Here is a 21,920-nt window from a genome sequence, read left to right as displayed (position 1 = left end):
AGATATTCGTAAGAGTAGGATTTACTGAAATGAGCTATTTATACGAGATAGCACCTCGTTTGCCCTTTAGTCGAGCTGGTCAAAAATTTCCCAGTTAAACAGCTTCCCATTAGGAAAAGCTGTTCGGAGAAAATCCAAATGCTATGTAAGAACATGCCAATTTCATCAGCACTTTTAACAGAAACAAGGAATTCAAACAACCTGGTTGGCTCTTCTTCCTGGCTTTTGGCTACCTGTCCTCCTTTTCAGTATCTATAGGCTCACTAACTCATCGGTGCACTGCTTAGTGAACACAGGAGCTGTAAGGGTTCCCAGGTTCTTCACTGCAGCCCTCACCTCCACACTGGCAGCTAGGGAAGACAACGGTTGCCTACGACGTAAGATGATCATATGCCAAAGCTGCATCCCCTCTAAGTCTGGAAAACTAAAACTAATACTGAGACACTGACATTGGTCGCTCCCATGGTCCTGCCTTGTAAGTTAAATAAGCAGAAAGGGAGGGATGTTGACAACTGAACAAACCAACCTTAACTTCTAAATGTGTTCCTACCTGAAAACTCAGAATGAGAAGAGACAGGCGCTGCGCTCTCCTCTCAATTACTGAGCTAAACATGGATATTTTATAAGCATGGATATTCTGCTTATTTATGTAACACACTATATATACGCTATATAAAATCTACAGAATTTCTTGGCAGATATCATACCTTGGTACACTCATCTTAGACTCATCTTGTACTTTGTTGTCCTAGTGACTTCATCTAACCTGTTAATTTCTCCCATCTTCTCACTATTCATTCTGACTTATTTCAGTTTACAGTAAAACTTCACTCCAAACACTATTGCTTTGTTTCCTCTTACACGCTACCAGTTCATTAATGGCTGAATATTTCAAAATTTTCCTCCAAATTAAAAGAAGTATGATTGCTTCATTCTCACTCTAAAACGTGTATATAAATTGTGCCCAAATCACTGTGATAAAACATATCCCCCCGTGCCTAGGGAAGAGACTAGCTTAATTTGCATCACGGGAGATATTGTTAGACATGAGAGGAAAAAACAGCTTTCTAATGGAAATGGTAGCTAAGCACTGGAATCGACTCTCTAGGGAGGTTGTAGAATATCCATCACTGCAGATTTTTAAGGACAGATTAGACAAACACCTGTCAACTATAGTTTAGCTATCCTGCTTGAGGGTAGGAAGACAACTTTCCAGGGTGTTAGTCCTATTTTTCACACCTATCCTACACACACATAGATTTTTTTAATATCCAAGATACTTGAAATTCTGGGAAATGAGGTTCAGTCTGTTCACCAACACTTTGCCTTGCCATTGGCCCTGTTCTCTTACAAAGTTCTCTGTTTCACATTTTATTCCTTCCATCTCTCACATTCAGCACAGGGAGGATAAAACTTCCAAAGCAAGTTATACCCACCTTATCCTGCATGTACTGATAAACAGCACTATCTAAAGCCACTATCCCATTACCCTTTTCTGAATTAACCTCCTGTAAGCACATAGCAAACTGTATAGCAACAGAGAGAAGAGGTGATAAAATATTTACTGTCTTCATATTCCTCTCAAAAAAGTCTGCCTGCTTTGAATAAAATGCAATGGTCTTTGAAAGAGAAAATCTCAAAGGAAAGGCTTCTGCTTAAATTAAAACAAACAATAATCGTCAAATGCTGATAAAATTACTTGATAGCTCTACAAAAAAAATAAACAAACTGCATACATCTAGAAAGTATAACATTTTACTCTTCTAGAGGGAGTACTGTCTGCAAAGTCCAACTTACTAGTAGCAGTTAACAAACCATAAAATACTTCATTTCACAACAAAAAGAAACATTTTTGTTTCTTACATGCAGGCTCCTCCCTATCTCCCTCCATACTATGATGAAAAAAATGAAAATTTGATTTCAGCAGGAAAACACATTTGCTCTGATATATAAATCAGTACTGAAGTATAATTACCGTTTCAATGACCACAAGTCTATATTTATCCTTTCGATCTCAACATCGCTTAAATTATACGAGTGCTAGAAGTGGTAAGATTTTATCCTCAAGAAAAAAAAAAAGTTGTTGGCAATAAAGGCAAGACAAAAAATAAGTAAAGAAATTGCATCCTCAGAAGCTAAGAGAATAAGAATGAACAGGAAGTATTTAATTAAAGAGAATATATTCATTTTGTACAAGGGAAAAATACTGCATTTAAAGTCTCTTTCCTCTGTAATCAACTTTAGGATTAATAATGGTAAAGACAATGTTAAGGTTTTGGGGGGTTTTTGTTTTTTTAAAAGACAGCAGTGCACTGAATATAGCAGACAAATGACAAGGAGAAAGACTAATATGTGTATTTCTTACTCAATGTTATGCTGTCAACATTTTAATAGGCTCTCTTCTCATATCCTTTCATCACCTATTGATTAAGTCTCTGCGCTGTGGAGAAATAGTAAATAAGGAGCCAGAATTGATTTTTTTTCTGAATGTTTTCATCAGGAAACATTAAGAGGGCATTAACATTTTTCCTTCAAGAGTAAAAAGGAGAAAACAGCTCTTCCCAGCTCATCTATGCTGGCTCATGCTAGAAGTAGTAATGTCTTATTTCTCAAACAACTTGTAATTTGAGGATTCTCTAGTGGAAATCACTTCACGAAGTAGCACTATCCACTGCGCTGTCATAGGCAGCGTTGATCATGAGTAACAAATTACCCTTCTGGCAAGCGTGGGCATTTCGGTGCTCCTGCTCTATCTAAACCATAACGTAACTGTGTTTGACCAAATTAGATCTGGTGTCTAGAAAATTTAGAAAGCAAGGCAGGATGAAGGAGTTTTTTTTTCCCCCCTCTCAACCCAAATTACAAGAGCAATCAGGAAAAGTTGCAAAGAATTGCCAGGAACAAAATGAAAAAAATATGAGAAAACAGTACGAATTCTTCATGAGTGGGAGAAGCAAGTAAAGTGGATGGGCAAGGAAAGAAACTTTATTCTAATAGCAAGTTTATGAAGAGCAGAGACAAAAGGCTGCTTCTTTAACAGAATAATTAATGTACAAGCGAAAAACTTGCCCTAAGGAAAAACCGTGTGGTGGAAGAAAGCAGAATAGGTCAGATTCCATACATGGAGTGGAAAGCGTATTCGCACAAGTGAAAGTTTTTCTAACAGCTGTATACCAAAAAAGAAAAATGAAAGAAAAAATCCTCTATTTGCCTTAACTAATTTGACTATTCAGATCCTGTGTGTCCTTTCTTTTGTCTGTAGCACTTGTCTGCTAACCCACAGATTACTAAGGTATTGATCTCTAATCCATAGGAACAGAGGTATGGATACATGGAAATTATTGGGCAAACCCTCAGTTCACAGATATGTCCCTAAAACGTTAAAGAACCTATTTTCCTTTTGTCTTGAGGTGTAACAAAGTTTACTACAGAACCAGAGCTAATCATTCTTGCAACTACTAGAAATGAAGCTCCTTCCTCTACCAGACTACTCAGGAAAAGTCACACCTGGGAAGCTGTAATCACTGGTCAGCAGCGTGACTCAGCCCCACATCAAGATTGTGGCAGATGAAAGCAAACAGTCAATTGGTGCAGCACAGTCAGTTCATTGCCGAACTGAATGCAATTTGTACCTTCTCAGCAAAGATGACATCGTTTGGTTTTTTTTGTCTGTTGCTACCGTTATTGCTTTTCATAGCTCATTGGGAACTTCCTTTTGCTGAAGGAGGTTGATTTTCTTTTTCATAGGACAAGGACATAAACTTCTGACTTCTAAATCGTTTGAATTTCATTTTCGCTAGATTCTGTGGAAGATAAGTTGTCCCTCTGACTGAGATAGTGTGAGTGATCAGGGGAGCGTGCTCCCCTGAAGCAATATTTCATGAGACCTTAATTTTATCTTTAGGGTGCACACAGGGAGCAGAATTTGGAACAGAGATTCAGAATTTGGCCAAAGTAATTTTTCATATGTACATGGATACTGTGATATAGAAGTTTAGTTTCCATTCATTTTACAACGATTACTCAAGCTAGATGGAACAAGCAAGTAATGCCACTGATGTCATACTGCTCTGCATAATCACATCTTAACTGTAGGCTATATACGCTACAGAAAATCTAGATTTAAAGTATATGAGAGTTTTAAAAAACATCTTGCATCAGCTTAAGCTGTAAACGCCTATTAACAGAAATGGCATTGTAAAGACTTCAGAGAGTTAAAAGAATACATTCAGGAAATGTTGTAACTATATCTACAAATAATGACTAAAAAAATTAATATTCAGTTTTCTCAGCTTTCAGAAATGTAAGACATACTTCCTCAAGAAAAAGGATCTCATATAGGCTTTCTCCATTATTTAATACAATAAAGTACCTGTTTCTAGATGCTTCTTAAATCTGTGAATGATGTCTCATTTAATATTGATCATCCTGTACCCTTAAGGGTACAGCAATTTTTTGAGGGAATTCTTTGTAAATAAAGATTTTTCCTTTGTTTTAATGACAGCCATTCAAAGATTTGCAATTCTAGAAGAGTCCCACAGGAGAAGGGAACAGATTACAGCAAAGGTGACTTCCATTATAAAACAATGCAGTTTATCCCACAGTTCTGTAGTTTAACTGAGAGATATCATCAAGGACTTCTGTTGATACATATACCTACACTTAATATATATACAGCATTATATAGGCATTACATGTTCAGGTAAGGTTACGACTTTAGCTTAGATGAACGGAGAAATGCCATATTTAATTTCAGACTTTCCTCTGTTTCTAAAATCTTTTGATATGCCTCTGTGTGAATGGCTACTACTGAATGAACTGTTATCAAACAAACGCAACAACAACAACAAAAACATATATAAGTAACTCAGTTGAACAGTTCTGAAGAGTTCCCAACCATCATGTAGTACCAGCCATTCAGGATCATCAAGGCTGACAACTGTGTCAATTACAAATGAAGTACGGGAAAATTCTTCACAAACTAACTTTACAACTGTCACGTTCAGCGTATCAGAAGTTAACTTATCATTTGCAGGATGTAAAACAGCTGCACACTTCACCAGTCCCACAACTCCTCAGAAGTTTGAGCATCTTACAAATTTCAGGAAAAGTTGCATGAACGATACGAGCACCAACTTATTGTATGTTATCACTTCTCCAAATATCTTCTTATAGATTTCAAAAAGGACATGGAGATTAAGTACTGACATGTATCACAAAAGCCACCTCTGTGAAAACCCCATGTAGAACCCAAGAATTATTAATCTTGTCTCTCTTTAAAAAAAAAAAAAAGTTATAAAATATTATGCAAACTTTTGTTAGTGAGCCAAATGTTTATTCCTGACCTTCCATTTAAATAGCACAGAATCACAGAACAGTTGAGGTTGGAAAGGACCTCTGGAGATCATCTAGTCCAACCCCCCTGCTCAAGCAGGGTCAGCTAGATTACATTGCACAGGATCGCGTCCAGGCAGGTTTTGACCATCTCCAGCGAAGGAGACTCCACAATGTCTACGGGCAACCTGTTCCAAATATGTACATCTGTATATTAAAAAAGTGAATCACTTGTTTTATAAACTAAAATCACCCTATATAGATTGAGAAAAATCAAGTACTTTTATTATGCAATAATACTTCAAAAAATTGATCTACCAATCCAGCCCAAGTCTTTGAGATAACTGAACGCTATTTTTACTTACACAAATAATAAGGAGGCTCAAAATCCAAAAGCAGCTTGGCAGCATTAGGTAAGACTGGCCAGAAAATATTTGCATTATCTTCCCAGAAACACATATAGGGAAAAGGTAAGAATGAACTGTATTCTACCACAGTCAAATCCCAGGGGGAAAGAAACACACGCTGCTCTACAGCAAAATACTGAATGTGCCTCAAGATGCATCTCAAGAGGTGTCCAAAGCAGAGGCTGGGCTGGGTTCCTTAGGCACTCTACTCTTGGAAAGCCTGGCTCCTATTCCTCAGGATGTGCATGTCCCATGATCAGGGAAATGTATCCTTGAGAACCAGTCTGAAAACCTTCACACACACAAAAATTCTAATCAGTGACAGCAATAAGTAATAGGAGAGCAAGAGTTACCATTTGTCAATAATTCCTTATGTTAACATCAGGAGTTAAGGAGTAGGCTTAAAAGAAAATGTTCATATATATGACAGATAAAGGTCTTTGAAAAAGAGTTAGAATACCTTGCTGGATGACTCCCAGATAGGCTAAAATGCTATAACAAAATTCAGAGATTTAAAGATTACATTAAAAGTTCACCTCAACTGTCACACAAAACAATTTTATTAAAACACAATTTGAAAGAGAATAAACCCTGTGCCACAAGTTTCCAGTTCTAGAAAACATTTGGTAAAACATCATAGGTTCTTCTAAAAAATGCCAGAAGACCACATGCTAAAAGTTACCTTACTTGATCTTTTCCAACTCTTCCTCATTAGCATAGTCTGAAAATAAAATAGAGCATTTTAATTACCTTTTACTCTGAAATACAGAAAAGGAGGCCAAGTGTCTTCCAATGGGACAATCCACGTTTAACCACCACTACAACTGAAGCAGCAACACATACACTGCAATCACAACTGCACAAGACTGAAATCAAACTAGACAACTAGAAGCACAGTTCACACCCAGGCATACTTTCTGGGTAGTATGTAGTATTTCTGGAGGCAATGCAGTAATGAATGTGAAAATGTATTAAAAAAAAAAAAGTGGGGTAAGCAACAAAAAACATCAATCTGCCACTACTGACAGTGACTTACATGTTGACTGATACTTCCAATAATTGTTCTTTAATCTACTCTAATTCTTCAGAACACTCTACTGTTTACTTCAGCATGTGTAGCCACAAAGATTAATCCTGCATAGGGATTATTGGATAACATACACCTACCACAAAATCTTTATGGCTACCAGTGCTATATAGGTCCACAGTAATGAAAATAGTTCTGTTTTTTTGACAATTATACACACGGGCTACAACAAAACTCATACCTTCAGTTCTATTTCTAGAATGTTTGCGAGCTCTAGTTCTCACTCACGAAAAATGGTTCTAGAGCCAAGTATTATTAAATAATTAGATTTATTCAGAACTCTAAGTAAACATTTAAGACTAGATAACGGTATCATATCTATTGGATGACTGAGGAAGAGGAAGGCTGCTATTATATCATATGACCTGGGTGTTACTAACTAGGGCAACAGCCCTTTTCACTGGTGTCTCTCCCTACAAAACGCCTTGATGGTTATCCTTCTAGTGTAGTGATTTACAGTAAGAGACAAGCTAGTATATTTACAAAATTGTCAGCAATCGCCAATTGCTAAACATACTAAACGATGTTGCTCGCATGCAGCTTTGTACTGCTGCTGACACTGTGCAATCCTGTTCTTGCTCTTGGAGCGAGTGGACTGAAGCGCTCTACTGTAGTTCTGCTCGAGTCAGGTTGCTCCCATTCTAAGCCCAGTTAATGAAACGTTTATGTTGCAATTTTAATTCTGCTTCTTCACTGCTAACACCATCACCAAACCCCACCTCGGTCATAAACACCGGTGTTGGATACGTGGGCAGGGAACAGGAAGCCCTCCAATGTCTGCCAGCTTGGGTTGACCACTGGCCACCAGGTCCATTTGAACTACTCTTTCTCTAGGACAACATCTGGAAGAGGCACATCAGCACTGAATCCGGTGCTCCCCAACACTGAGACTATGCCTAGTGTCCGCATTTATTTCAAACACTCTTCATTTGGTCTGGATAAATATCCATGAAAATTGCCTACAAAAGACATGTTATTGTCTTTTGATAAAATACTTAAGTCTCAATTTTCATAGTGTTTTGTTCAACTTTTTGACAATTTCAGTTACATATCATCTGAGAATAGAAAAAAATTAGTGCAACACATAAGGTGTTGTAGACTGCTGGTAATGTATTATATCATACTTTTTTATTACTGACATATTTCTCTTTCTAGCTGTCAGCTTATGAAGTTGTTATACTTCTCTTGACTCTTAAGAACAAAACACACAAAAAACTACACCCAAAACACAGTAGCCTATTACCTAAATAATCTATGAAAACTTAGCACTGCTAGAGATAATGCTTTGTGATGCTGGCACATAAAGTGTCCGCAGACACGGATTGTTAATCATTAAATAAAACAGATATACCAGTCAAGATGAACACAGACAATTTATCTTTGAACATAACTGTTGTTTAGAGCAGTGCTGTGCAAATGCAGAGAGATTACTTTGTACAATTTCACAACATTTAGCAGCCTGTGCTTACCCTGAGCAAGAACAAATCAAAGGACATTCACTTCTGCTGCAACTTCTTTATCTCATAAAAGTAAGCACAATTTTTTTTCATTAGATTACCACAAAAATACTTTTGTTTTTTTATAAATTCTAAAGTATATAGAAATTTCCCCTCTAAGCACAGCTTGTTGGGAGGAAAAAATTTTTAAGCTGCTCTGAATAGCTAAAGCCTTAAGACCCAAGTTCTGTCACAAGTCAGTGATAAATATAACATTGCGACTTTGGTAAACGTACAAAGATATTAAACGCTTTCAAAAGCTGGAGAAAGCCATTTTACTCATTTTTAATAGGTAAAATAAAAGAGGCATATAAAAATTAAGCAGCCTTGGGTAAGCAGCAGTCCTTGGACAAGAACTCAAGAGTTCCTATGCTCTATCCCAGGACCTGTGTCACTATACCATAATGCTTCCCTTTCTTGTAGATGCTTCATCCTACACACCTACAAGTCAGAGCAAAAAAATTCAGCTTAACTGTAATTTGAATCAGGCTGTAAGTGAGAAGGAGAATTTAACCCCAAATCTGAATCAACTACGTACCTAGTATTTCAGCTTTGAGCAGTTAAGTTTGTGTAGTAGCTATGGAAACATATGACTGTACTGTTGAATGTATTATCACCAACTGCAGCAGAGTAAGCCGAAGCAATCATAACCATCCTTAGAAGCCAAAAAGTAAATGAATAGCGTAAAACAGACTACGATGAATGACCTGCATAGAACTATTTCATATGGAAACATTCCATGCCCTGAGTCCAACTCTGTCATTCTTTTCTTCTGTGATATTACCATCCTTTTGGCAGATAAAAAAAATTTAATTGCATTATAAGATTTAAGACAGCAAGCAAATTGGCAGCATATTAATGTTGTTAATATTTTTACATGAAGCAAACAAATACTAAGCACCATTTAGGATAAATGATTTAAGGCAGGAAAAAATTAATCCCATGAATTTTATTCTCACTGAATAGCAACATCCAAGTAACATTCATATGTTTCATTTGTTCCCTTTTCTGTGCTTCTCAAGCAGTTGGCAGCTGTAGAACAGTAATTCCCAGTCTCTGCTGGCCACAAGGCAACTGTTCCAATCAAGTAACTAGCTATCTAATTTCCATAGCCAAGAGTTGCCTCTAAGACGTAGTTGGGAAACCACTGTTCTAGAGAATACATGGGAGACATGCAGCTCAAATGAACTCACAGTTACTTTGTAAGTTCTCCAGTGATGAAATCTGTGCACTGAATTCTGCTAGGAAAAGAGCCAGAAAAACTTACATGCACTACGGCACCAACAATTACAACACTGAACACAGATCTGCAGACATGACACACACATTTTTAATTGGCATGCATGCAACCACAAATGACACCTTTGCATGCATAATACGACATATGTCTTCAAAAATAAGGATTAATAGAATGCAATCTGCATTGAAAAAAAACAAAATAAAATTTGAACAAGCTTCATTTGAGCAGGCCTAAGAAAAATTTTAAATCATTAATAATTCAGCTTTTTTCTAATTATACTCTTTTTAAAGAGTAATTAATGTAAAATAATACATAGAGTACATCATACACACCTTACTTTTAGAAGCAGAGTTAAAATAGAACATTTTTTGTAGTTCTCACAGGTTTTACATGTTTTTACATAGGCATATATTCACATACTTTTTTTTTTTTTTTTTTAAAAAAAGTCTTCTTTGTTTGGTTGTCTAAGCTACCTGTGCTCACAAAGCAAAATCATTAAAACTGCTATACTAATGTAAAAGGACAAATATTAACACCACAAAGCAAATGAAAATAAATTATTGGAACTAGTGCTACTGCAAATTACTTGTGCCAGGCTGGATTTATAGAGCATAACTCAGGAAAAACATCATAGATCATTGTACTGAATACTAAACGTGTTCTCATTTCTGTAGTTGCATAAGAATAATTCATTTATGATTTCTGAATCCAATTTTATTAAACAAAGGTCAAAAATTAGCATGAATCAGGTTGTCTTCATTTCAGTAAAACTCCAAAGAATAAGAATTCTATTCATGTACATGGCTCAAACACGCAATTATATTACAAGATTATTAGCTGTAAAATGTACACGTATATGCCTTTAGAATAGGCATTAGGTCACAAAAGGCAAAGTTATTTGGAAACAACAAGTGTAATTTGTTTTTATCTTAAGGAAATGGGGCCTTATAGCAATAAATTATAAGGAAGAACATCGCACCAGTCAGCATACTGGAAATCTGCATCTCAGCACAACTTCTATTGAAAAGATAAGGCACTGCTTATTTTTTAAAGTATTTGTAATAGTACCACATTTAATGGTCTCGTCTCTCTCTCTCTCACAGCCAGGAAACAGTATACAACAAGCTCCCCCAATTTTCTACCATTTCACTGCAAACTTCCAACCAGAATATCTTATCCTCAGGGGCTAACAACCTGAGAATTTCTCACACAGTGTAACAGGATGCATTCCCCTGTAACACACAGCTACATCATTTTGACATACCAACAACATGGATTGCTACAAGACGTGCCCTTTATCTACATGTTAATCCTGAATGTGCAAACTCCAAAAAACTCCCAACCTCTCCAATTCAGGTAGCTAAAGATCTTGTTGGGAAGTTCGATCTGCATCACAAACTTACCAAACAGCAAGTTTCGTTCATGAATGGCTGAGATTTGGATAATCAGTACAGACCTGCCCAATATATAGGATCAAATGCAATGCTACTTTTATGCTACAGGCGTGTGGGAAAGCTAATATTTCTCTGTTGAAGCTATTCCCCCCCCACCCCATGGTCTAAAGGGGCATTCTCAATTTAAGTACATGAAATTTAAGTTCTTTAAGTACAGTAATGAATTTCTGAATTCAGCTTGATTTAATTTTACCACTTTACACGACTTACATAACAATACGTACAAGCAGGTTAGAGTTATCCCCTGAGTTAAAACTCATTCAGAAGAAAATATGTCTGCAAAAGATAGCTGATACAGGAATACCAAACTAACAGGATTTAAGAATATTTGTTAGTATTCAGGAAAAAATGCTTGTCATCTGGACCAATGTTTTCTGTGTCTTGTGTGCAACAACTATTAAAGCATATTTAGAAGGGCTCACAATTTTTTATATCTATGCCAAAATATATTTCAACTGATATTATTTAAATTATTGCCTATATACAGATAGCTGAGTAGAAAGGAAGCAGTAATCATTCAAATAGCACATTACATGCTTTGGGAACGTAGGAGTTATTTTAATTACTATTTTATATGGTCCACATTTGCATAGCAGTAAATCCAGGCAAAACTTAGCCTTAATCCTCTAATACAACATTTGAAAATTTATTAATCTCAACCCACATTCAATTTAATCAGTCATCCTCATTATTACAAGACCTTTTAAAAACAACAGATGATGACAATTTAATTGGAGTGATATATCTTGTACTATGTCTACTCCCTAGAGAGTAAATAAACCTAATAAATAAATAAGTAAATTCATGTGAAAATTGAATAAAAAGTATAACCCTTTGAATTATTAAACCTATAACATATTCTTATACACCAATTTAGTATGAATTTTATAGGTCATCTTCCCTTCACTGTGATACAAATTCTTTAATCCTACCAGAATCCTTGTTAGGAACGTTCTGAGATGCATAATTTGGGAAGACTGATTTCCAGTAAGAAATATAAAACTTCAGATTAAGAATCAGGTACTGAATCTTGAACATTTAAGTCCAATATAAGAGCAGTTTAAATGACAAAAAAGAAGTTCATCACTATAGGTAAAGTAAATAGATTAGCTTATTAAATAGAAAACCAATAACAATGGTTTTCTATTACCAATACCAATAACCAATACCTTAAAACCCATTATTCCTCCTGTCAGGATAACAGGCAACTGGGTACGCAAAAGGTTGCTATCCAGCAACTCTGTACACTCCCACTACTTCTCAGATTCAGTTACTGATCCACTGAACAAACACCCCTATGAAAAAGACACGTTACTGCAGTGTCAGAGTTTCATTTTTTCAACCGTGATTTTCTTCAGCTCTCTTGGCGTAATAGATTATATTCTTCCTTCATACTGAACAGCACAGTATCTGTCCTATCTGTATGATGGAAAAAGGAAACAAACCTACTTCTACTGCCCACATTAATGGCTTCCTGTATAAAAGCATAATGTTCCTCTGCCTCATGACCTTGGATTATGAGCGGATAATGCCAAAGTAGCTGGAATAACAAGGCTATTACCAGCTGACTCAGAAAGGCGGGTTTTATCCAAATACACACACAAAAAATGTAATCAAGTATGTTTTCCAGTTTAAGTGATGAACACTTTTGTGGTGCAAAACAAAAAAAACCACAAGTCTTCCAGGATATCATCATCGTTTCCCATTCTTTTTGGAATGTTCCAAAGAAAAGTAATAGGCAATTTAGAATTCCAAAACTCTAGCCCTGGGTCATGTCAAATAACAAATATCTAATTCCGATAATTGACTTATTAGTCTATTTAATTAGAGTTAGGAGAAAAGCAGCAAAAGAGCAATACAACAATCCACCAGTCTTCCTCATGTTGGGTATTCAACAGGCTGATGCATCATACTAATGTTCCATATCATACATAAACATACATACAAAACCCATATAGCTGACCACGTTCATATCAACAGAACAGAGACTGAATTTGAATGGAGCATTTCATCAGGTTAATACTTTTTTCTTGACTTATATTCCAAAGGAATTCATGTTATTTTACAATCTCTGAACAAGAGTCCACTGTATTTCTGCCATGAACATGCCAATACTAGTCAAGTCAAAAGCCAACAGACAAAAACTAGTAAAATACATCCAACTAAACACAGAACTCGTCACAACTAACAGGATCAATAAAACTGGAAGCTATTTTCAGTAACATCTAAGCAACTAAGACAACTAAGATTGATGAAGGAATTGTAATAAACAGAAAAATGTGAAATTTTGTAATTGGAATCTGTTCATGAAATTGCAAAATATCAAATAATACTTCACCACTAAATGCCAAGAAGCAGAACTGCTATTTTTTTCAAGCTTGTTTCTTTTCAGTATAGAATAGGATTCAAACTTTCATATCTGGAGACAGCAGCACTAGGTCCAAAATTCCTTGCCAGTAATAAAACTGGTTTATTGATGTTCTTCCATATTAATCACCAGCATTCACCTGCAACTAACTTCACTTTAAACTGCTGAATATTTATGTTCCATCTAGATCCCTCACTGTTATCACACAGAGGATCCAATTTGAAGCAGATTAAGCATGCTGTACTGTACCAGAAACACTGCTTAGCATTGTCTTAAGAGCTAGAAAAAAATCAAAGTTGTTTCAGGATATATGTTCTACTCTTGTAGTGCTTTAAATCATTCAATCACAGAAGTACCAGAAGAGTGAAAACACTTAGGAAAACATTTAAACTTACTGCTTCACGCTGTTCTTCTCTAGGAGCCAACAGAACTGATAACAATATGCTTCCCAGATCATGGTCAGGGTAGTGAGGATCCTTCAGACTCAAGATAACATCTGTTTGCCTAGGAGACAAAAACATACGCATGCGTTTTGATTCTATAATGAAATTTCTGAATCATGAGAATTAATGGAGTAAGCATTTACAGGAAGCTACTTGAAAATAATTTCATGAGTTTAGCCTATGTCTGCTTTTAAGAATTACAGTCTAAATATTCATAAATAAAGAGTAAATACTGTTACTCCATGTTTAGTACCTATACACACTGAAGTAATTCAATTTGAACTATAATATTAATTTCAAATGAAAGAGAAAAAATAAATTAAACAGTAGGTGGCAATGCTGTGAATGAAGACAACAGGAAACAAGTAAAGTGGTTATACAACTAACCTCACTGTAGGCACAGTAAAGGTTTTGCACAACCAGTTAATATACTGTTAACATTCTTATTACACTACTTGCCTAAACTTAAGGGTTTTTCCTCTGCTAGATTTATGTGACAGAGGTTTATTTTTATTATTATGCATAATATTCTATTTGCAATTCCACAAATACGAAATTAGCAAATAACTACGAGGAATTACTCCACGGGCTTATTCGTGCCATACCTGTTTAATTCTAATGAAGCGAGATCCAAAAATGCTGAACCAATAAAGTCATCTTGAAGTCCAAAGTCATAATCAAAGACCTAAGATGCACAGGAGATGAAAGCATTTCCCAGCATTAGTTTTTTTTTTTTTTTAAAAAACTTCATGTATGATTCTTGAAACTCCAGTTTCCCAGAGCTAAACTACATGTCCCACATGTTAAGTTAGGACTAGCTAAAAGTAAGCTGAAATTTACTGGTTGCGAAATAAAGTTTGAAATTGCTTTTTAAAGGGTCAGATGCGCAATATACAGACACAAGGGATATAGTGCTATTAGTTTATTTGATGTGAATGCCATAAATTTTATAACAACAACAAAAAAGCATTTTTATAAACACAGGCACTAAAAACAATAACCAAAAGGAAAACTAAAGCAAGAAGTGGAATCACAGATTTGTTACGCATCAGTTGATGCGCTTAAGAGTTTTACAGAAACAAGCCACAAGGGTGGGGTATAACTGTGAAAAGTTTGTAGGTTATGGTAGCGCTTGCATTAGTATTAGGAAGGATAAAATTGCATCAGTTTAGGATTTGCAGGTTTTATAAATTTCTAGGTTTTACAAATTTTATAATCTAAGATGAAAAATTAACTGATATATTCAGGGAGATATTGACATTTGTTATTCCTTTATGAGAAGCCTGACAGCTAACTTACTATCTAGATGAGAAAGCATCTGGACAAACCTGCAGAAATCCTGTGACTAGCACCTTGAACGGTACCAATAATTTGAGATGGATTACGCCTTCTCAAGCTAGAAGAATGAATTGATTCAGGGTAGCTTTTGGAGGGAAAGAAACAAACAAAAAAGGGGGAAGGCAACAAAGAAAAGTGGTGACATACTAAAAAAAAAAAATCAGAAAATGTAAATTATCAAAATCAAACTTTTTGGGCAAGTTAAACTTTACGGCAAATATTGTCATGAGAACTTCTGAGAACTGGAATATACTTTCAGCTCTAAACAACAGCGTAACACTCATGAACAGCTAGTAATGAGAACATTTAACCAAGATGTTGCAGCCCTAGGTTCAAGGTCTTTCATTTTGATACAAATATTTTAACTACTGTATTATGGAATCTCTTTTCCGGGAGGTTAAAATTGCTCATCTTATACAAGTATCTTAATACGCACTGGCTTAAGAGAGAATTAAACAGTAATTGCACAGCTCAGTGGTTACAGCGCTGCTGTGGGACACAAAGGATCGAATCCAAGTCTTTGAACATAAGCCCCTCATATGCAATCTACCTGAGTGCATAAGCTCATGTTTTTGATGTTTATTTTTCATTCTAATGTGGAAAGAAAACAAAGGATAAAATCTTAGCTTATGTTGCAAAATAGAGCTGTTTTCTCTACATAAAAGGTTATCAGGAAAACATCAAATGAACATTTGCAGCTGAGTTAGTAGAATTTGATCCTGTCTTAGAATACCTGACTGAGCTATGTTAATTTAAATATTCAGACTGTGTGTTTAGAGTATAATCACAAGAAGATACATATTACATTGATTGATATCGATTTCCTTGAAAGACCAAAAGATACATTCCTATTCCCTTGTGACCTTATTGGAGTTATTGGATATAAAGAAATCAAAACAGGCAGCTATGTTGTAACCATGCCGCCTCAAATCTGCTTCTCTCTTTTTCAGTCCTGGACACATGTTCATTCCTTCTGAGTTACTGAGAGCGAAAACTAACTTACTAAAAGTAATAAAGTGCCACCAAAAAAACTGTAATTAATTTTAACAGTTTCTGACAATGATGCACATTATCTGGGCAGAATACACGAAATTACTGGAGGAGACTGCCAATACAGAGACATACTCAAAGATTTTTTCAGTGGCACTGATCTATTAACAACTCTATAATTCTATAAGTATATTCTAGTTACATTTGTTGTCATCTATTTCAGATTCAGATTAATAACAACATGAAGTATTATATCATTTCAGATGAATTAAAAGGAATATATAGCTATGATCTAAGTTTCTAATAATTCTCAGAGAGCTATTGATCTACATATGTTCTAATTAGAAGCCTAAGACTGTAGGGTTTTTTTCCTATAAAAAATTCAATTGTGAAAAAGTTATCTATTTTGCTTAATAAAATTATGTTCCATTTTTGGAAACACATCACCATAAGCTATTTGGGCCAGAAAGTGCTCTTCCATTCCAAGACTGTAAAACAATGACCTGGATCTTTTTCAAGTACAGGAACTTCTACACTCCATTCCAAGATAGAGAACTAAGAAATCTTAGGGCACGATTGCTAATTACTCTGGGCACTGCTGGTGTCTTGACCACACTGGCTGGTGTTTTGACTTAAATTAAAGCAACCTGTTATGTTTCTGAAAAAAAAAAAAACATGCATAAAGCATGGTGGTGTGGTGTACAAAGCACCACAAAGAAGAATCTTGATTAATTCTCAAGTTACTCTTAGCAAAGATTAGCTTTTAATGGGATAGATTATGCTTCATGCCAGACTTTGATCAGAATTATGCAATGATATTTCTATAAATAAAACGGATACCATCAACATGAATTGTGTTCTTTGTCCTAAGAACACAATAAAAATACAAAATTATGGCCTGAAAGAGAAAAGTGCCTGTACTTACATTATTTCTTTGGAAATTCCTACATCATCATTATACAGATGCACTTTAAATAATTTTCATCTTTAAGAATTCTTTAGTAACGCAGTATTATACAATAACTTTTTTCAGTGTACAACATTACAAAATATAAAATCTTTCAGTAATTATTCTGATGAAATTTCACCTACAAACTAAGCATATCACCTTTATATATAAAGGGTCTCTTGGATGATCTATAAGAACAGAAGTTTTTTCTTCCCACACAGGGTTGAGGTTCTTGTGTATTGTTTTACTTCTAAATACTTCTTTTCCTCCAATTTTGAACTTGACGTATGGATCACTGGTTCCTGTTAGAGATAGATATACAGATAGAGTTAATTACAGCCTTTTCACACATTAACAGAAGAGAGATTAAACAAAACAGAATGCAATTTTTCCAGTAGTCAAAAACAATAACAGAGGAGACAATTAAAATTTTTGTTTTATTGTCACATTTTATTTTACACAGTGTGACTAACTCAGGTAATTCAGTGTGTTAACACCACAGAGTGGGCGCTTACATCACTTACTGTTGTTTGGAATACAAAGCCAGTCATGGATGAAATGCAGGCTACACCAATGCAGTTTTCAGTCAACACAAATTTGTCTTTAATAGCACTAGGGTTTTATCTTAATGTAATCATAAAAATTAGATTATAAATTTAAAACAATTTCCATAATATCTAATGATATTACATCTTTGAAAAGGCTTAGGAAAATACTAAGAATGGTTCCACTGATATCACTAGCGCAACTCCCAATGACTTTATCGTTCCCCGGGACTCCCGCTTCAATGACGAAAGACTTCTTACAACACTATTGATGAGCAAATTCACTTGAGAGTCGCTCCACAAAGTTCACATACACCTCCTGCAGCACCCATAACTGCAGGAGAGGGCAGGAGGTAAGCTCTGTGATGCAAACGAGTAACAACTTACTATGACTAGAAAAGTAATCCCATTGAGAAACAGAGATTTTAAAATTGGCACGAGTAGAGAACGGATAGGAACATCTGAGTGTGAAAGCATCCGAAGGAACGACTGGCAGAAGGAGGACTGTAAGAATGGCATGTTTTGAGGGCGCACAGATTAGCAGGTCATCCAGGTGCACATCTACATCTGCTTCTTGAGAAACCCAGACCGGGAGACAAAGACAGTAAGTGAAAACCTGATGACACTCACAGAGGTGCAACACGATAGAGAGAGAAATCACTGCCAGCTCCTAAAAGACACAAATGGCATCTCCAGAACTAGCACACGGTCACCACATCCAAAGCAGCCCGTGGTTAAATCTAGTACGAGTCCCAGGGCCGGTGTTCCTTTCCCTCCCTGTCCTCACAAGGAGTCCTGGACAAACACATCTTGATGCCTCTGAGGACGTGGGTGGAAGAGTGGGAATGGAAGTGAATGAAATCAGTTTTGCTCTAAAATAAGAACACTTCCCCCTCCTGCAAGGTTTTGCATTGAGATTTGCTGTGCTATGGTTAGCGTGCTGTAACATTATTTCCTACAGTCTGACCTCAACTCAGGGCTGCATTGACCAGGGTTAACCCGTGGGAAGAGGGGTGACCACAGGGAAAGGGCAGCGAGAGGAAGAGGGAAAGCACCTCTGTGACGCGCGGCCAGCGGTCGGTCAGACTCTGGGAAACCAGTCACCAAACTCCACTCTGGTAAACGCTTACGCAAGAATACGCCAGCACTGCTACTGAAGGAAGCAATCGCCTGCTCCTCCTCGGTGAACGAGCGCCCATTTCGACACTCTCCCTGACCCTCCCCTGTGACAGAACACATGTTTGGGGACACCAGCTGGTAAAACGGATTAGGGAACTGATGCAGCTGAGAAAGGCGGTTATTTTGCGGCTGGATGCATTGCTGTTGCAAGTTTATCATACAGTTAAAGAAACAACAGCTGTGGCAGCTACAGGCCTTGTTAAGCTGCTGCCTCAAAAGAAGGTGAAGAAGGACTACTGATCTTCTCCTGCGAATTTTTAAACACAAACATACAGTTGTGCCTTTAAAAGAAAAAAGTTAGATAGAAAATTCAAAGTAGTACCCTCCCTGAAACGCCAGTTGATAAGATTTCCCTTTTATGCGAAGAAAATTCACTTGAATGAGAAGCACTGCAAGGAATTCATCCTTTTACTCCTGACAGCTAATTCGGCACAATAATTGTATTTGAGTTCAACTGATCCAAGCCTATTTTAAAATAAACACAATCCATCTAAGATGAATAAAACCATGTCTTCATGAGGAAGAGCTAACTTAGGAGACAGAAGTCCTTCCGACTTTTCACGCATTTGCCGGCTCCTTAGGACGATCTAGCCGTGTGCCTTTACGTCCCTTACAAAACGCAGAGGCACGGTGTAACTAACGTTCACTAGGACCACATCTCTCGGCACTCTTTCCTGCAGCCGCAAGATGGCACTGCTCTTTACCGAAAACTGTACGTCCGACCCAAAACTCCAGCTGTGGGAAACTGGGGTCTCACATTTCATAGGGCTACGGTCATTCTCTTTTATAATTCCTGGGCCAGGGTTGCAGTGGCAGTCAGACGTTTAGTCCAGCAACAGAAAAGAGTTGATTAACACGATCCTTAGTTCTTCTAGGAGACGCAGATTAACTTGTCTTTCAGCAATACCTTTTATTCTGCAACCTTCACAAATTTTAAAACTCTTTTGAAAGTTTGAGATCAACGTAAAACACTGTGTTGTGAAACATATAATATATAATGAATATTTTAAGATCAAGATGTCAAAAATTGAATACTAACTAAAGCTTAAGTGTCAAATATCATAGTAGAGTGGGTCAAATGTTAGGTCCACTTAAAATACACTGCCAAACCTCTTAATTTGGATCTCCATGCTGTAAGTGCTGGACTTTCAATCACTGAGAACCTTCATTTAAAATATGTATACTTTAAAGCTAAGAACTCATTAGACCCATTTAGTTAGAAACAATATGCTCTTCACAGGCCCTTTGCTATGAGGAATAGAGAAAGAGAGAGGAAGAAAAAAAAAAAAAGAAAGAAAGAAATTAGCCAATTAGCCATGCAATCCAGCACTAATACTCAGCAGACTCCATACGAATCTTAGGGGTGGTTTTTTTTTAAAACATTAAGCTCAGTGGCCAACCTAACATTTTCTTCCACATCTGTGACCCCACAGCTCAAGCCAAGAAGAATACACAAAGAAACAAAAGGCTTTTCCGGAGCAGATCTAGAACTTTCTGTCTGAGCAGCAGGGAAGGCAGGAGGAAGAGCAGCACAGAGATCAAAACTCACTCCAAAGAAGAGGCTTCTATTGAACAGCATCAAGCCACCTCCAGCACAGCTCTGGCTCACAGGGTCCAGTGATCTAATGATATAGATGTGTGTGTACATATATACACATATACACACACACACACACTTGTATTTTTTTTAGTTTTAACCAATGTGAATAGTTCAATTTATATTATCTAATATTTTTGCTCTTTTAAAGGGAAAAGTAAGATCAGTTTAGTCATGGTCATGTAAGTGATTACAAGTTTATTACACAAAAAAAGAAAAATTCAAAGACTCTTCAAAATGAGCCTTAAATAACCTGATACCTAGTCATGGATTCCTGTTCTTAAAGTCTCAGACTTTTTATCAGGTTCCTTTTCACCAAATGATTCAAATGTTATCAATGGATTCAGATGATTCTGGTATACTAACGCCTAATTGTACACAGGTTTGTCTTATCTATAGAAGTTCAGAATATAGTAACATTCCCACCTTCATCATGACTTTAAAATCTTCTTTCAGAAAGAAAGCAAATTGTGAGATACTGCTATTTTGCTGAAGGATCATCACTGCCACTGTAAAGGCAATATGGATTCTTTGCACTTGGTGGCAGCCTCTCTTTTCCTATGAAACATCAACATAACAGGCACCTAAAGATGCTGCCAACAGGAACTAGCCACAGTATTAGCACCCGTCTTTATTTGATCCCGTAAAATGAACCCCTCCCCCCACCACGTCCTGCCAATCCAACTCACTAACACATATGGATAGGCCAAAAGAACATGCAGGGTGTTTCCCCTCTCTGCACACAGATGTCATCTAAAATGGAAAGTTTAGGGCACAGATTAGGTCTCTGAAGCAGACACAAAATAAGACAGAGATATTTTACTGGAAAAATATTCAAGATGTTTATTAAAATTAATACTAAATTCCCTTCCAGAATGGGAGAACTATGGTAGTATAATTAGAGTGAAAACACAACAAAGGTAAGTTTGGTCACAACAACAACAACAACAAAGTTGTTGCCGAGAAAGAGAATACATGTGCTCAGCAAATTCTATACGTTCACCTAAGCAAGTTCCTGAGGCTTCTGATCAGGCCTTTCAGCATCATTAGGCTATCTGCTGAACAAACTTTTTTCCTTAATGAAATCATATTTAATATAATGTGACAACCTACTAACTGAAGAAAATTCAATAAAATACCAGTGAACACAGGGATAAATGCAACCATAAGACCAAGTCATGAACATGAAACTGTTTCCCCAAAACTGGTGCCAGTGAGAGAGGAAAGATAAGACAAAAGTCCCCATATTCCTCTATGATTTTTTTATATTTGATGTGAGAGAAACTCAAACTGCTAGCTGAAAATCCTCTGCGGAGGAGCTACCTATAACGTATGCAATGGGAACTAGACATCCAAACCCTAAAGGCAAATTTTAAGATCTTCCACTGAAGAGAGTAATTACAGGCCGGAAGCGTTTATGCTAGTACATAAAAAACCAACAGTATAACTAAACATAGGTGAACAACATATTAAAAAGCAACAGCCTTTTAGCC

At 36.4% G+C, this 21,920-nt stretch overlaps 1 protein-coding gene across 4 annotated transcripts in view; it reads right to left on the bottom strand.

The window, feature by feature from the left end:
• LOC138060827 (multiple C2 and transmembrane domain-containing protein 1) overlaps window positions 1-21,920 on the bottom strand; it is a 281,750-nt gene that overhangs the window by 144,314 nt on the left and 115,516 nt on the right. For 3 of the 4 annotated variants that reach the window (XM_068925257.1, XM_068925256.1, XM_068925258.1), the window contains exons 3-6: window positions 17,266-17,408; window positions 14,435-14,514; window positions 13,782-13,890; window positions 6,424-6,462 (exon numbers count right to left, since the gene is read on the bottom strand). In XM_068925257.1, coding sequence (XP_068781358.1) covers window positions 6,424-6,462; window positions 13,782-13,890; window positions 14,435-14,514; window positions 17,266-17,408 — 371 coding nt within the window. The remainder of the gene's footprint in view (window positions 1-6,423; window positions 6,463-13,781; window positions 13,891-14,434; window positions 14,515-17,265; window positions 17,409-21,920) is intronic. The other variant, XM_068925259.1, reaches the window with a different exon arrangement.

The sequence above is a fragment of the Struthio camelus genome, chromosome W (genome assembly GCF_040807025.1).
Source record: "Struthio camelus isolate bStrCam1 chromosome W, bStrCam1.hap1, whole genome shotgun sequence".
Classification (NCBI taxonomy): Eukaryota; Metazoa; Chordata; class Aves; order Struthioniformes; family Struthionidae; genus Struthio; species Struthio camelus.
This window is presented reverse-complemented; position numbering and strand designations above follow the sequence as displayed.